Source organism: Dendrobates tinctorius, unplaced genomic scaffold (genome assembly GCF_039654945.1).
Source record: "Dendrobates tinctorius isolate UK_male_01 unplaced genomic scaffold, ASM3965494v1 ptg000070l, whole genome shotgun sequence".
Lineage (NCBI taxonomy): Eukaryota > Metazoa > Chordata > Amphibia > Anura > Dendrobatidae > Dendrobates > Dendrobates tinctorius.
The window spans coordinates 80,983,589-80,998,850 of NW_027361738.1; the positions used below are offsets into that span (position 1 = coordinate 80,983,589).

General features: G+C 44.1%; 1 protein-coding gene across 9 annotated transcripts in view; it reads left to right on the forward strand.

Moving 5' to 3' along the window:
• Window positions 1–15,262, forward strand: part of AKAP9 (A-kinase anchoring protein 9) — a 234,048-nt gene that overhangs the window by 56,415 nt on the left and 162,371 nt on the right. For all 9 annotated transcript variants that reach the window (XM_073581981.1, XM_073581974.1, XM_073581976.1 and 6 more), the window contains 6 exons: window positions 542–2,869; window positions 6,436–6,643; window positions 10,270–10,349; window positions 11,638–11,728; window positions 12,112–12,197; window positions 14,003–14,096. In XM_073581981.1, the coding sequence (XP_073438082.1) occupies window positions 542–2,869; window positions 6,436–6,643; window positions 10,270–10,349; window positions 11,638–11,728; window positions 12,112–12,197; window positions 14,003–14,096 (2,887 nt within the window). The remainder of the gene's footprint in view (window positions 1–541; window positions 2,870–6,435; window positions 6,644–10,269; window positions 10,350–11,637; window positions 11,729–12,111; window positions 12,198–14,002; window positions 14,097–15,262) is intronic.

Sequence of the window (15,262 nt, forward strand, 5' to 3'; positions counted from 1 at the left end):
ATGACATGGATGTATAGATGGATGTATAGATATGACATGGATCTACAGATGGATGTATAGATATGACATGGATATATAGATGGATGTATAGATATGACATGGATCTCTAGATGGATATTATATATTAAAGCAATAATTATAGAAGCGGTTTATAAAACATTAGGGATATATTATTATATATTAGTGAGATCTATTTTTTTGCCGCCACAGTGAAATCTTCGCCTGTGTCTGGGTGCTGAGCTGTACATTGGGGGGATCCGCTCAGGTCTCCTGGGTCACACATTAATAAGATCACTTTCTCTTGAACCCCTGTAGCCTGTCATATTATCTGCTTACCTTGGGGTCTATTAACCATGTATCTGTGCACAGTATGTACCTGTACAGAACAAAGCCCCCAGGACCCGTATCCACAGCCATCCTACTAGGAGGGGGTGTTCTCCACCTTAACTATTGTGCCGTAGAACAAAGCCTAAACTGTGATTTGTAGTTATGCTGTCTGTCATGTCTGCAGTGCCATCTAAATCTCACGCTTCTCTTCAAGGATCGGCAGAAAGAGCTCGAATCCTCCTATGAAGAAAGGCTGAATGAGAAGGATTTGGCGGCCGATAGCCTGAAATCAGCCTTACACAATGAAGAAATCAAGTGCACACAACTGCGAGAGAGAATCAGTGCGGACGAAAAATCTGTCGCTGAACTGAGAGAACAATTAACCCAGAAGAGCCTGGAAATAAATAGTCTCTCTGAAGAGCTAAACACTTCCAAACAAAGAGAGAGGAGATCCTCAGATGAAATCAAGCAGTTAATGGGCGCTGTGGAAGACCTTCAGAAAAAGCATCATAAAGACAGTCAGTCGGAGGCAGACCTCGCTTTGCGAATGGAAGCAGAGACACAAAGAAAACTGGAGCAGCTTCAGGCTGAGCTAGACGAGATGTACGGACAGCAAATTGTTCAGATGAAGCAGGAGCTGGTCAAGCAGCATGCGTTAGAAATCAAGAAGATCCATGCCCAGCACAAGCAAGAGCTAGACAACATCTCTGCCCAGACGACCATCAACGTGACAAGTGAACGAATCGATGAACTCAATGCTGTCATCAGTGAATTAAATGCCAGGCTGCTACAGTCCGACGAGCAGAAGATGAAAATGGAAGAAGAATTGGCCAAGAAACTTGACATTGTTTCATCGGAGAAATCCCACCTGCAAATGCAAATCGAGGATCTAATTCACGACCTCAGTTTTGCTCGGGAGCAAATCCAAAAAGCCAAGCAGAGCCTTAACGAAAAGGAAAACAAACTCAACGAAGCCAACAGTTTCTTGAGCACCATTGAGGACCTCAAGGCAGAACTGAATGCCTCCAAGGAATTTACCAAAGAATTAGAATCCAAACATGAAGCCGAGGTGACGAATTATAAAATTAAGTTAGAAATGTTGGAAAGGGAGAAGGTTGCGGTGCTGGATAGGATGGCGGAGTCTCAAGAAGCCGAGCTGGAGAAACTTAGGACTTATTTCTTATTCAGTCAGGAAGAAGAACTCTCGAAACTTAGAGACGAGTTGACTCGAGACCATAACACGAATGTCGAAAACCTGAAAGATAGTTTAGAAACAAAATATAAAAACAGGATCGATCAGGTGCAACATGAAATGACCCAGACCATCACTTCCATGCAGTTGGAAAAAGATAGCTTGATAACCAAACAGAATAATTTAATGCTGGAAATTTCAAAGCTTAAGGTCTCCCCGCAATCAATCAACGATCCTAAGTCAGAAGAGATGATGATTCAGATTAACGAACTGCAAAAGGAGTTGGCGTGTCTGAGAAGAGAGGAAAAAGAGAAGGGAAGTATCGAGCAAGAGGTTCAAGTTTTACAGCTGAGAATCAAGGAACTTGAGAAACAAGTGGAAGGTGCAGAAGTTCTCTTGGAAAAACTATCTGTTTTAGAGGCTGATAATAGGATTCTCAAAGATGAAAATGATGCCTTACTGAATAGAACAAAAGATGCTGAAAACCACGAGGACCTTACCGTAGAAGCTAATTTAGACTTAAAAAATCAGATTGAAGTTCTCTCAACAGAAAATCAAAGACTGAAAAACTCTGAGCTTCAGCTGAAAGAAGAGATTGAAAAACAGAAGAACACATTTTCTTTTGCCGAAAAGAACTTTCAGGTCAACTATCATGAACTGAAAGATGAGTATACCTTCCTGGCGAAGGAAAAAGAGCAATTAGAAGACAGTAAATCAAAGCTGGAGGAAGAGTATAGAGTAAGGTATGAAGCTTTAAAAGATGAACTTGCTGAACTGAAAGGTGACAAATTGGGAGAGTCTCTGGTCGGTCGTTCTAAATTGACCACATCTGATCAACTCCATGTCGGAGAAGTCGTTGAGAAAGACTCAACGGAATTAATGGAAAAACTAGAGATAGCACAGCGGGATAAGGAAGAATTATCGCTAAAACTTACCGGTCTCTCAGAAGAGTTGCAGTCAAAGCAGAGTGAAATTAACCAGTTAAAGGAAAAAGTGAAATCACTGACTTTCGAAAGAGATCACGATCATTTAGAGGATGAATCATGTATGGGACATAACGAGGATATTCCAAGAACTGTCAGCAGCCGAACTGTTGTGTCTAATGATGGTGCCGGGACTCACTTATTAGAAGAAAGTGTCTATCTGACTGAGAGTCGCCAATTATATGCATCTTCACAAGTTGGGGAATTGCATAAGGAAGTTCAAGAAGTGTTTGTGGAAGAAGAGTCCCTTTTACAGAAGTTCCATGAGCTGACTGGTAAACTCGAAGCGGAAACGTCCCTGGTGGAAAGCACACGACTAGAAAGAGATGAGCTTCAACGAAAAGTGGATACAGCAGCCCAGGAGCAGGTAGGTGGCTTTTTGTATTTAAGAATATTTTGTAATGATACTGTTCTGTTTGTTTTGATACAGTCTATTTGGTTGGCCCCAAAAGCTCCATACATCTCGATTTCCCTGCTAGACGTCAAATACAGCCAAAAAAGTTTGCCAGGATCCACTTTAATAAAATGGTTTTATTATCGCCTCTCCAGCACATTGCAATCCACATAGGGTTTTTTTTTAAGTGCATGTGTTGACAAGGTTGCAAGAAATGGATGCGGACAGTGTACTTTTTGTTCTAAAGAACTTTCTCACAGTCTACGCAAACGTTACAGTTTCTGGCCAAGATTGCTTCCGGTAGGGTAGTTGATCGATGATGATCCGTGCTCATTTAAAAGCCGTAAGTTAGTTAACACACATCTTTAGGCTAGAGGATAACTTGGTCATGACTGGGGGGGTCCAAATGCTCGGATCCCCAGAACGGTGCTCTAGATCTCAGGAACAGGATTTGTAGACCCCCCCTCATTGTATGGAGCGGAAATATGCGTTATAGGGTTGAAAATAGCGGAGGACGGTAGTCTGTTTTCTACGGCAGTTAATGGATTGGAGGTCGAGCATGCACACCTCTGCTTCAGTCAGGACTTTTTCAAGGTTCTTTGAAGCAGTTGAACCCCCCAACCCCCCCAAACCCCCACTCCCGCTGATTTCACTCTAAAGTGAAAAAAATGACTCAAAGTTTCGACTCCAAAACTTTTCTCAGACTCGTCTTGTGTTTGCTGTCGAAACGAATGCGTATTATTGACACTGAGTAAATAATAATAATATTTTTTTTTTTAGCTTAATGTCATCGGAGCGCTGGCTTTTGAACACTTCATACAAATATATATTCATACAGAATAAAAATAACGACAAATTATGAACCGTTTTTTGTCCATTACGTCTAAATAGGTGTCCAAGATTGCTGGTCTTTAGCTGCTTCGTGTGGCTTCCCAGGCAGATAGATTTCAGTCTTTACGTATTCTCTCTTTGTGCCTCTGTAAGGATAGTAATTGTTTCTGTGACTCAGCCGTTGGCCATTTACATGCACAGTTTCAGTTCCTGCGTAATGAAATACATGTAAAGAATTCCAACTTGCTGGTTCTTTTTTTTTTTTTTTTTTTTACTCCCCTACAGCAGATTTAGGTTGGGTTACAGACCTGTATCCATAAAACCATAAGGTAACCATTCTAGAGCATCTTTTCTTACCACTCAGCTTTGTGCCTTTCCTCTGTTGCTCCTCCTAGAAATTTATAATTAAAGTGCCAACTAGGTGTTACCTGTTGGGGGGTGTGTCCCTATACTGTCTGACACTGTCCAATCAATGCTCCCAGTGTATGGACACACCCCTTTGTCAAGGTAAATGGTAATGCTCAATTGTTCTTTTATATAGAAATCTTTGGGCTGCTCCCCTGTAATTCCTCCAAATGTAGAAAAATGCTCCAGAATTTTCTGTAAAAAAAAAATTTCGCTAAAAATTCTAATTTAAAAAAAAAAAAATGTTTTCTATTAGGAAATGCAAGTATATATACACTGCTCAAAAAATAAAGGGAACACTTAAACAACAGAATATAACTTTCAAGTAAATCAAACTTCTGTGAAATCAAACTGTCCACTTAGGAAGCAACACTGATTGACAATCAATTTCACATGCTGTTGTGCAAATGGAATAGACAACAGATGGAAATTATTGGCAATTTTCAAGACACCCTCAATAAAGGAGTGGTTCTGCAGGTGGGGACCACAGACCACATCTCAATACCAATGCGTTCTGGTTGATGTTTTGGTCACTTTCGAATGTTGGTTGTGCTTTCACACTCGTGGTAGCGTGAGACGGACTCTACAACCCACACAAGTGGCTCAGGTAGTGCAGCTCATCCAGGATGGCACATCAATGCGAGCTGTGGCAAGAAGGTTTGCTGTGTCTGTTAGCGTAGTGTCCAGAGGCTGGAAGCGCTACCAGGAGACTGGCCAGTACACCAGGAGACGTGGAGGGGGCCGTAGGAGGGCAACAACCCAGCAGCAGGACCGCTACCTCCGCCTTTGTACAAGGAGGAACAGGAGGCGCACCGCCAGAGCCCTGCAAAATGACCTCCAGCAGGCCACAAATGTGCATGTGTCTGCACAAACGGTTAGAAACCGACTCCATGAGGATGGTCTGAGGGCCCGACACCCACAGATGGGGGTTGAGCTCACAGCCCAACACCATGCAGGATGCTTGGCATTTGCCACAGAACACCAGGATTGACAAATTCGCCATTGGCGCCCTGTGCTCTTCACAGATGAAAGCAGGTTCACAATGAGCACATGTGACAGACGTGACAGAGTCTGGAGACGCCGTGGAGATCTGCTGCCTGCAACATCCTTCAGCATGACTGGTTTGGCAGTTGCTCAGTAATGGTGTGGAGTGGCATTTCTTTGGAGGGCCACACAGCCCTCCATGTGCTCGCCAGAGGTAGCCTGACTGCCGTTAGGTACCGAGATGAGATCCTCAGACCCCTTGTGAGACCATATGCTGGTGCGGTTGGCCCTGGGTTCCTCCTAATGCAGGACAATGCCAGACCTCATGTGGCTGGAGTATGTCAGCAGTTCCTGCAAGATGAAGGCATTGAAGATATGGACTGGCCCGCCCGTTCCCCAGACCTGAATCCGATTGAGCACATCTGGGAGATCATGTCTTGCTCCATCCACCAACATCACGTTGCACCACAGACTGTCCAGGAGTTGGCAGATGCTTTACTTCAGGTCTGGGAGGAGATCCCTCAGGAGACCCGCCGCCTCATCAGGAGCATGCCCAGGCGTTGTACAGTAGGGTCATACAGGCACGTGGAGGCCACACACAATACTGAGCATCTTTTCCTTGTCATGAGGCATTTCCACTGAAGTTGGATCAGCCTGTAATTTGATTTTCCACTTTGATTTTGAGTATCATTCCAAATCCAGGCCTCCATGGGATATTCATCTTGATTTACATTGATAATTGTTATGTTTTATTGTTCTGAACGCATTCCACTATGGAATAAAGATTAGCAACTGGAATATTTCATTCAGAGATATCTAGGATGTGGTATTTTAGTGTTCCCTTTATTTTTTTGAGCAGTGTGTATATGTGTGTGTATATGTATATATTTATTATTATTATTATTATTATTATTATTATTATTATTATTATTATTATTATTATTTATTTATTTATTTATTTATTTATTTTTTTTACAAAAGCCAAGAAATCGTTCTTTGTCAATGGGCTAATCCAGTCTGCAAGTAAAAAAGCTTTACATGCAGTTTTTCTTTGTGTACAATGTTACTATACTACTTTTTCCAGGTCTTCAGCAATACAATAATGCCGTTCTTGAGTCGCTGTCCTCTGCTCATTCTGTCCCAGTCTACACAACAAAGCTGGAATGTGTGCTGGAGAAGAGAGGAAGTGTCTCCTGACTGGCTCTAGTTGCTAGTATAAAAACTGCAATATTGGCATGTGAACTGGGATGTGATGAACAATATGTAGACCTCTTAAATGTTGATTTTTCACTTTTTCCTGCCTTGTGCGTACGGTGCAGGCTGATCTGGTGCTGCAGCTGGAGGCGCAACGTATCAGTCTTACCCAGATCCACAAGGCTCATCTGGAGCTGATCTGTGAGAACTTCCGAGCCGAGAAAGAGCTCGAGCTCTGCAGCCTGAGAGGGTCCCTGCTCGCCACTGAAGAACAAAGGACGCAAGAGCTGCATCAGCAAGAATCACTCAGCCGCCCGCCGCCGCAGCAGACAGGTAGCCATGTGTGCACTGGGCATATGGCCGGATCTGTACACACACTCCCAAGTTTACACTGCAGAAAAACAAGAAAACCTAAAAAGGAACCCAAATTCTGTGAGCCAGCAAATGTTATTATTACACAGCTGTATTTCCTACATATAATCAAAAAGAGCATGGGGTCATTTCTTACAGATCCTTAATTTTGCCTCTAAACACAGGCCTAGCTCATCTTCATTAGACAGCAGCTGTAGAGAGGGGTAATACAAATCAGAACTAGTGGGCAAGGGAAATGAAAGAGTTAATGGAAGCTTCCCTGATGGTCTGGGGTGGCGGAGAGATTGCCATATTCCACGGTTGTCTAGGGTAGTCGAGGGGTTAATGCCATCTCCCTCATAGTCTAGGGAAGGGTTCCCCAACTCCAGTCCTCAAGGCTCACCAACAGATCTTGTTTTCAGGATTTCCTTAGTGTTGCTCAGGTGGTAATTGCTTCACCTGTGCAATACAAAGGAAATCCTGAAAACATGATCTGTTTGGTGAGCCTTGAGGACTGGAGTTGGGGAACCCTGGTCTAGGGTAGCGACGTGGTTAATTCCAGCTTCTTAGATGGCCTGGGGTGATGGAGAGGTTAATGACATACTCCCTGATTGTTTAGGGTAATGGACGGGTTAATGCCAGCTTTCCTGGTAGTCTAGGGTAGTTGAAGAGTTTGTCACTTTACTAGGTAGTGAATGGGGTTAATTCCAGTTTCGCTAATGGTCTAGAGTAGTTGAGGGGTTAAATTCAACTGCTTTGATGGTTTAGTGGAGGGGTTAATGCCCACTTCTCTGATGGTCCAAGGTAGCGAAGGGTTAATTCCAACCTCCCAGACAGTCCAGGTAGAGGAGGGTTAATGCCAGCCTCCCTGTTGGGGTAGGGTTGTGAAGAGATTAATGCCAGCCTGCCTGATTGCCCAGGGTAGTGGAGGATGAATACCAACCTCCCTGATTGCCCAGGGTAGTGGAGAGTTAATGCCAGTTTCTCTGTTGGCCCAGGGTAATGGAGGAGTTAATGTCATCCTCCCCTGATTGTCCAGGGTAGTGGAGGGGTTAGTGTCAGCCTCCCCGATTGTCCAGGGTAGTGGAGGGGTTAGTGCCAGCCTCCCCTGATTGTCCAGGGTAGTGGAGGGGTTAGTGTCATCCTCCCCTGATTGCCCAGGGTAGTGGAGGGGTTAGTGCCAGCCTCCCCTGATTGCCCAGGGTAGTGGAGGGGTTAGAGTCAGCCTCCCCGATTGTCCAGGGTAGTGGAGGGGTTAGTGTCAGTCTCCCCTGATTGCCCAGGGTAGTGGAGGGGTTAGTGCCAGCCTCCCGATTGCCCAGGGTAGTGCAGGGGTTAGTGCCAGCCTCCCCGATTTGTCCAGGGTAGTGAAGGGTTAATGCCAGCCTCCCTGGTGGTCCAGGGTAGTGGAGGGTTAATGCCAGCTTCTCTATTAGCACAGGGTAATGGAGGAGTTGATGTCAGCATGCCCCGACTGTCAAGGGTAGTGGAGAGTTAATGCCAGCCTTCCCGATTGTCCAGGGTAGTGGAGGGTTAATATCAGCCTCCCTAATGGTCCAGGGTAGAGGAGGGGTTAATCCCAGCCACCTTCCCTGATGATCCAGGATAGTGGAGGGGTTAATGCCAGCCTCCCTGATGGTCCAGGGTAGTGGAGGGGTTAGTGCCAGCCTCCCCGATTGTACAGGGTAATGGAGGGTTATTGTCAGCCTCCCTGATGGTCCAGGGTAGTGGAGGGGTTAATGCCAGCCTCCCTGATGGTCCAGGGTAGTGGAGGGGTTAATGCCAGCCACCTTCCCTGATGGTCCACGGTAGTGGAGGGGGGGTTAATGCCAGCCTCCCTGATAGTCCAGGGTAGTGGAGGGGTTAATGCCAGCCTCCCTGATGATCCAGGATAGTGGAGGGGTTAATGCCAGCCTCCCTGATGGTTCAGGGTAGTGGTGGGGTTAATGCCAGCCTCCCTGATGATCCAGGATAGTGGAGGGGTTAATGCCAGCCTCCCTGATGGTTCAGGGTAGTGGTAGGGTTAATGCCAGCCTCCCTGATGGTTCAGGGTAGTGGTGGGGTTAATGCCAGCCTCCCTGATGGTTCAGGGTAGTGGTGGGGTTAATGCCAGCCTCCTTGATGGTTCAGGGTAGTGGTGGGGTTAATGCCAGCCTCCCTGATGGTTCAGGGTAGTGGAGGGGTTAATGCCAGCCTCCCTGATGGTTCAGGGTAGTGGAGGGGTTAATGCCAGCCTCCCTGATGGTCCAGGGTAGTGGAGGGGTTAATGCCAGCCTCCCTGATGGTCCAGGGTAGTGGAGGGGTTAATGCCAGCCATCTTCCCTGATGGTCCAGGGTAGTGGAGGGGTTAATGCCAGCCACCTTCCCTGATGGTCCAGGGTAGTGGAGGGGTTAATGCCAGCCACCTTCCCTGATGGTCCAGGGTAGTGGAGGGGTTAATGCCAGCCACCTTCCCTGATCGTCCAGGGTAGTGGAGGGGTTAATGCCAGCCACCTTCCCTGATGGTCCAGGGTAGTGGAGGGGTTAATGCCAGCCACCTTCCCTGATGGTCCAGGGTAGTGGAGGGGTTAATGCCAGCCACCTTCCCTGATGGTCCAGGGTAGTGGAGGGGTTAATGCCAGCCACCTTCCCTGATGGTCCAGGGTAGTGGAGGGGTTAATGCCAGCCTCCTTCCCTGATGGTCCAGGATAGTGGAGGGGTTAATGCCAGCCTCCTTCCCTGATGGTCCAGGGTAGTGGAGGGGTTAATGCCAGCCTCCTTCCCTGATGGTCCAGGGTAGTGGAGGGGTTAATGCCAGCCTCCTTCCCTGATGGTCCAGGGTAGTGGAGGGGTTAATGCCAGCCTCCTTCCCTGATGGTCCAGGGTAGTGGAGGGGTTAATGCCAGCCACCTTCCCTGATGGTCCAGGGTAGTGGAGGGGTTAATGCCAGCCTCCCTGATGGTCCAGGGTAGTGGAGGGGTTAATGCCAGCCTCCCTGATGGTTTAGGGTAGTGGAGGGGTTAATGCCAGCCTCCCTGATGGTTCAGGGTAGTGGAGGGGTTAATGCCAGCCTCCCTGATGGTTCAGGGTAGTGGAGGGGTTAATGCCAGCCTCTCTGATGGTCCAGGGTAGTGGAGGGGTTAATGCCAGCCTCCCTGATGGTCCAGGGTAGTGGAGGGGTTAATGCCAGCCTCCCTGATGGTTCAGGGTAGTGGAGGGGTTAATGCCAGCCTCCCTGATGGTTCAGGGTAGTGGAGGGGTTAATGCCAGCCTCCCTGATGGTCCAGGGTAGTGGAGGGGTTAATGCCAGCCTCCCTGATGGTCCAGGGTAGTGGAGGGGTTAATGCCAGCCTCCCTGATGGTCCAGGGTAGTGGAGGGGTTAATGCCAGCCTCCCTGATGGTCCAGGGTAGTGGAGGGGTTAATGCCAGCCTCCCTGATGGTCCGGGGTGATGCAGTCTTCCCCGATCTCGGATGATCAGCTTTGATTTTGTAAAATTCCCTTTTATTTTAATCGGCCGTATCCCATCGACTTTCCCGTTTTTATTTCTGTACGTTTCCGCCTTTACTGTGAATGTTTGTTGCAGCGATTGAGGTTTGGAATAGTGAGCGGATGTTTCTTATACACAGTTACTGCCGGCGAAACCTGCCAGGACCTTACAGAAACGCTGCGGAAGAGGATCAGCGAAGAATGTCATCATATCTATCAGGTGAGAAGGAAAGTGGCCTGAAAGCTACAAAGCATCGCACAAGTGTAATCACGGGAGGCAGCGACCACAGGAAACAAATCAGCTCGTGTATTTTTAAAATTCAGAAATGGAAGAAAAAATATCTATTATTATTGACTAAAAGGGGTTCGTCTTTGGAACTTTTTTTAAATGTGTATATTTTGGGGTAAAAATAATTTTTGCTATTGGGTTTCATTAAAAATTTTGCACCTTTTTTTTTTTTTTCCTTTTACAGCCTCTTTACTTTCTTGCACATTTAACTTGGATGTGGTCTGTAGTCATAAATCAGCTGAGAGGGTCTCGGAAAGAGACATAGCAGAGCCACAAACTCTTCCAACAGACTCTCAGAAGGCGCTCACTGACAGATACTCAGTTAACTCATTCTGCAGTTAACAATAGAGAGGCTATAGAAGGCAAATCATAGAATCGTAGAGTTGGAAGGGACCTCCTGGGCCATCTGGTCCAACCCCCCCTGCTCAAAGCAGGATTCGCTAAATCATCCCAGACAGATGTGTCCAGCCTCTGTTTGAAGACTTCTATTGAAGGAGAACTCACCACCTCTCGTGGCAGCCTGTTCCACTCATTGATCACTCTGTCAAAAAGTTTTTTTCTAATATCTAATCTGTGTCTCCTCCCATTCAGTTTCATCCCATTGCTTCTAGTCTTTCCTTGTGCAAATGAGAATAAAGATGATCCTTCTACAATGTGACAGCCCTTGAGATATTTGTAGACAGCTATTAAGTCTCCTCTCAGTCTTCTCTTTTGCAGGCCAGGCTAAACATTCCAAAATCCTGCAACCTTTCCTCATAAGACAGGGTTTGCAGACCGGTCACCATTCTGGTCGCTCTTTTCTGAACTTGCTCCAGTTTGTTGATGTCTTTTTTAAAATGTGGCGCCCAAAACTGGACACAATATTCCAGATGAGGTCTGACCAAAGAGGAGTAGAGGGAAATAATGACTTCACGTGATCTAGACTGTATGCTTCTGTTAATACATCCTAGAATTGCATTTGCCTTTTTTGCTGCTGCATCACACTGTTGACTCATATTCAGTCTGTGATCTATTAGTATACCCAAGTCTTTTTCACATGTGCTGTTGCTTGCATGGTGCAAAATTTTTAACGAAACCAAACTGTTAAAATTATTTTTAACCCCAAATAAATGCATTTAAGTTAAAAAAAAAAGTCTTCAAAGATGAAAATAACTCTCTAGTGCTTTTTGGGTTTTTTAAAAGTTTTTCTTCCTTCTCTTTATGATTTGTTTTAATCCAGGTTCTTGGTGAGAGACTGGCACTTTCAGAAGTTCCAACTGACGAGGCAGACAACTCCAGAACGTTGGACCGACACAGAGCAGCTGTGCAAAGTAATTCCCATAGGTTACTGCTTCTTCAGAGCTTCTCAAACTTTCCAACAATTACTGTGGAGCGTATTAGTACATATGTCAGCTGCTGCAGAATCTCTTTGGAAAGAGTAGTAGTAGTCTGCTCAGGAGCTGTAGACCCAAAACGACACCAAAATTTTTAATCAAGGTCCTGCAGCACACTTGCATTTTTCAGTTTTGTCGCAAAAGGGGATGTAGCCGTGAAAAGGGTCAGTGAGTAAAAAAAAAAAAATGTTTAAACCTATCATGTTTTTTTTTTTTTTAAGCTGAAAACCTCTGCAAAATGTAGAAATTCGGGTTAATGAAATTTTTCTATGTATTTTTTTTCTGTTTTGCTTCTTACAATGTATTGTATGTCACCGCAGCTCTACAAGCAAAACTGGAATCGCTTCTACAAAGGTTTTTGAAAGAATATAAGCAGATGAGCGAGATTTCCAGTTGGGTGGGAATGGTAAGAACCACATTTTTATATACTGTTGGTAACTTAAAAGTATCCAGGGACATTATGGAAGAAAATGCAGGAACTTGTCCTCATGTTATCACCCCTCTTACATCTCACTGCCTGTTACTGTCACCTTCCCCCTTGTAAAGTGTCCAGTGATCCCCAGAGAGGAGGATGCAGGAACTTTTAATCATGTTGTCACCTGTCGCCTCTCACAGGATGTTATGGTCACCTTTCCTCACCCTGTAAAGCATCCAGTGATCTTGTAAGGGAAAATACAGGAGCTTTTCATCATGTTATCTCTCCTCTTACCATTCACATCCTGTTGCTAGCTTGTCCCCTGTAAAGCATTCGGTGACCCCAGGTGGGAGGATGCAGGAACTTTTGTTACCAACTCTTTTACCTGTCACCTCCTGTTACGTTCACCTTACTCCTTTGTATAGTTTCCAGTGACCCTAGAATGAGGATTTAGGAACTTATGTTCATGTTATCACCATTTTTACCACTCACAGCCTGTTGCTGTCTTCTCCCATGTAAAGCATATAGTGACTCTAGGGGAGAGAATGCATGTTATCTCCCCCCTTATATCTCGCTGCCTGTTACTATCAGCTTCCCTCTTGTAAAGCATCCAGTGGCCCCCATGGTGGAGAACGCAGGAACTTTTCTTCATGTTATCACCCCCCTTATATCTCACTGCCTGTTACTTTACAATGGGGAAGTTGACAGTATCTTGTGACCCCCAAGGAGGTGGATGGAGGAACTTTTCTTCATGTTATCACCCCTCTTATATCTCACTGCCTGTCAACTTCCCCCTTATAAAGTAACAGGCAGCGAGATATAAGAGGGGTGATGACATGAAGATAAAATCCTCCATCCACCTGCTTGGGGGGGCACGAGATACTGTCAACTTCCCCCTTGTAAAGTATCTTGTGATCCCCAAGGAGATGGATGAAGGAACTTTTGTTCATGTTATCACTAGTGATGAGCGAGCATGCTCGGATAAGGTGTTATCTGAGTACGCTTGCTCATCACTAGTTATCACCCCTCTTATATCTCCCTGCCTGTTACTGTCACCTTTCCCCTTGTAAGTATCCAGTGATCCTGTGGGGAGAAAATACAGGAACTTTTCTTCATGTTATCACTCCTATATTTCATTTCTCTTTTATGGGGGGGAAGTGTGTTTTTCCTATTTCTTTCCTATTTCTGCATCTAATCAGGACATATCTGAACTCGGATATTTATTGGCGCATGTATCCCATCAAATTTTGTTTCTTTAATTCTGTAGAATGTGTGACGATACGTGTATAAATACACGAGTGACCTCTATGAACTATTCGCATCCTGAAATATTATTTTATTACTCTTTTAGCCATAAAGTGATTTTTATTTTTTACATAAAATGTTATACTTTTATGCAAATTTGCAAACAGCAAGCAGCCTGGCATGAGCGGCTGTTTTCTGGGTTATCATTGAGAGACATTAAACTGGACCTATATAGTTAGTGTCTACGGGGCATACATGGTGGTTATTAATTCTGGATACATTTCCACATGCCTCTTTGTCTTTTATTACAAGTGAGCAGATAATTTACATCATGATAAACACTTAGATGCAAATGAATGCAGCAGGCGACATACAGCCGGTCACATTATGTCCTGTCCGTCTTTCCCCAGAAGGAAATTAATATTCAAATCTCCATTGACCCATTGAAGTCGTATTTGTTGTTGTTCTTTTTTTTTTTTTTTTCCCTCGCACATCTGTTTTATTTCTTCATAGACACCTATTCGTTGGGTTCATCTATTCTTCTTTTACAGACAGGAGATCTTCAAGGTACAAAAGTGGAGACAGAAATTACCCCGGTGACTTGGTTTGTGATCGATTTGCAAAATTCTGCACCGAGCCAGTCAGGTAAATGCACATGGAACTTGGGAAAGGGACACATTTTATAACCCTTTTTCCAATTGCTTCCATTAAGTAAACTTTTCTTTACCAATTTTGCTTTCATGACTTGTTTTTGTCCTCCAGTTACTTCCATAGCAAAGGGAAAAAAAATTGTGGCTAGTCGCTACCTACTTATAACTTTTTCCCCGACGATTTTCATTTTTGCACTTTTCTTTTTTTCCTCCATTTCTTCCAATAATCATAACTTTTTTCTTTTTTCTGTCAACCTTGTTTTGTTTTTTTTTTGTTTTTTTTGTGAGGAGAGTTGTACTTTTTGGATGACGCCAGCATATTTATTTTGTTATACGGTGCACTAAAAAAGCGGGATAAAAATGAAATGTTTAAAAAAAAAAAAAAAAATCCAGTTCCGACATTTTTTTTTTTTGTGGTTTTGTTTTGACTGTGTTCATTGTACGGTAAAAATGACCTGGCATCATGATTCTCCAGGTCAGTACAATTACGGCAATGCCAAACTTGTATAGTTTTATTTATTATTTTAGTGGTTAAAAAAAAAAAAAAAAAAATCATAAATTGATTATAAAATAAAAAAAAAAAAAAATGTGGTTTGTGAAACCTGTAACTTTTTACTTTTCCATCTGTGAAACAAAGTAAGGGCTTGTTTTTTCTTTTGTTTTTTTTAGTTTTTTTTTTTTTTTTTTGGCACGATAAGCGTAAGGTTTTATTTGTACCGTTTTGGTGGACTTACAATATTTTTTATTGCATTTTTGGGGGCAGTGCGGTGACTGAAACACTGCAGTTCTAGCGTGTCACTTTTTTCTTATTTTACGGCGTTTACCGTATGCGTCAAATAATTTTATATTTTTGATCAGACTTTTACGGATGCAGCAATACCATTTTTTTTTTTCTGTGAAAATAGATTAATTTTTTTAAACTTTTTTTTTTTTTTTTTTTTTTTTTTTTTACTTTTCGTTCCTTATAAGGAACTCGAACCTGCAATGGTCTGATTATTTGTTCTGTATATTGCAATACAACTTTGGGGATGAAGTTAGAGGGCCTTCACATTAATACCAGGTCATCAGCGATGAGTGAAAAAGGCTATACAGTGGTAAAATGATCACAGGGTGTCCTCCTGATTGGACCCCTATTGAGCAGAAGCAAGCGTTATGTTTCCC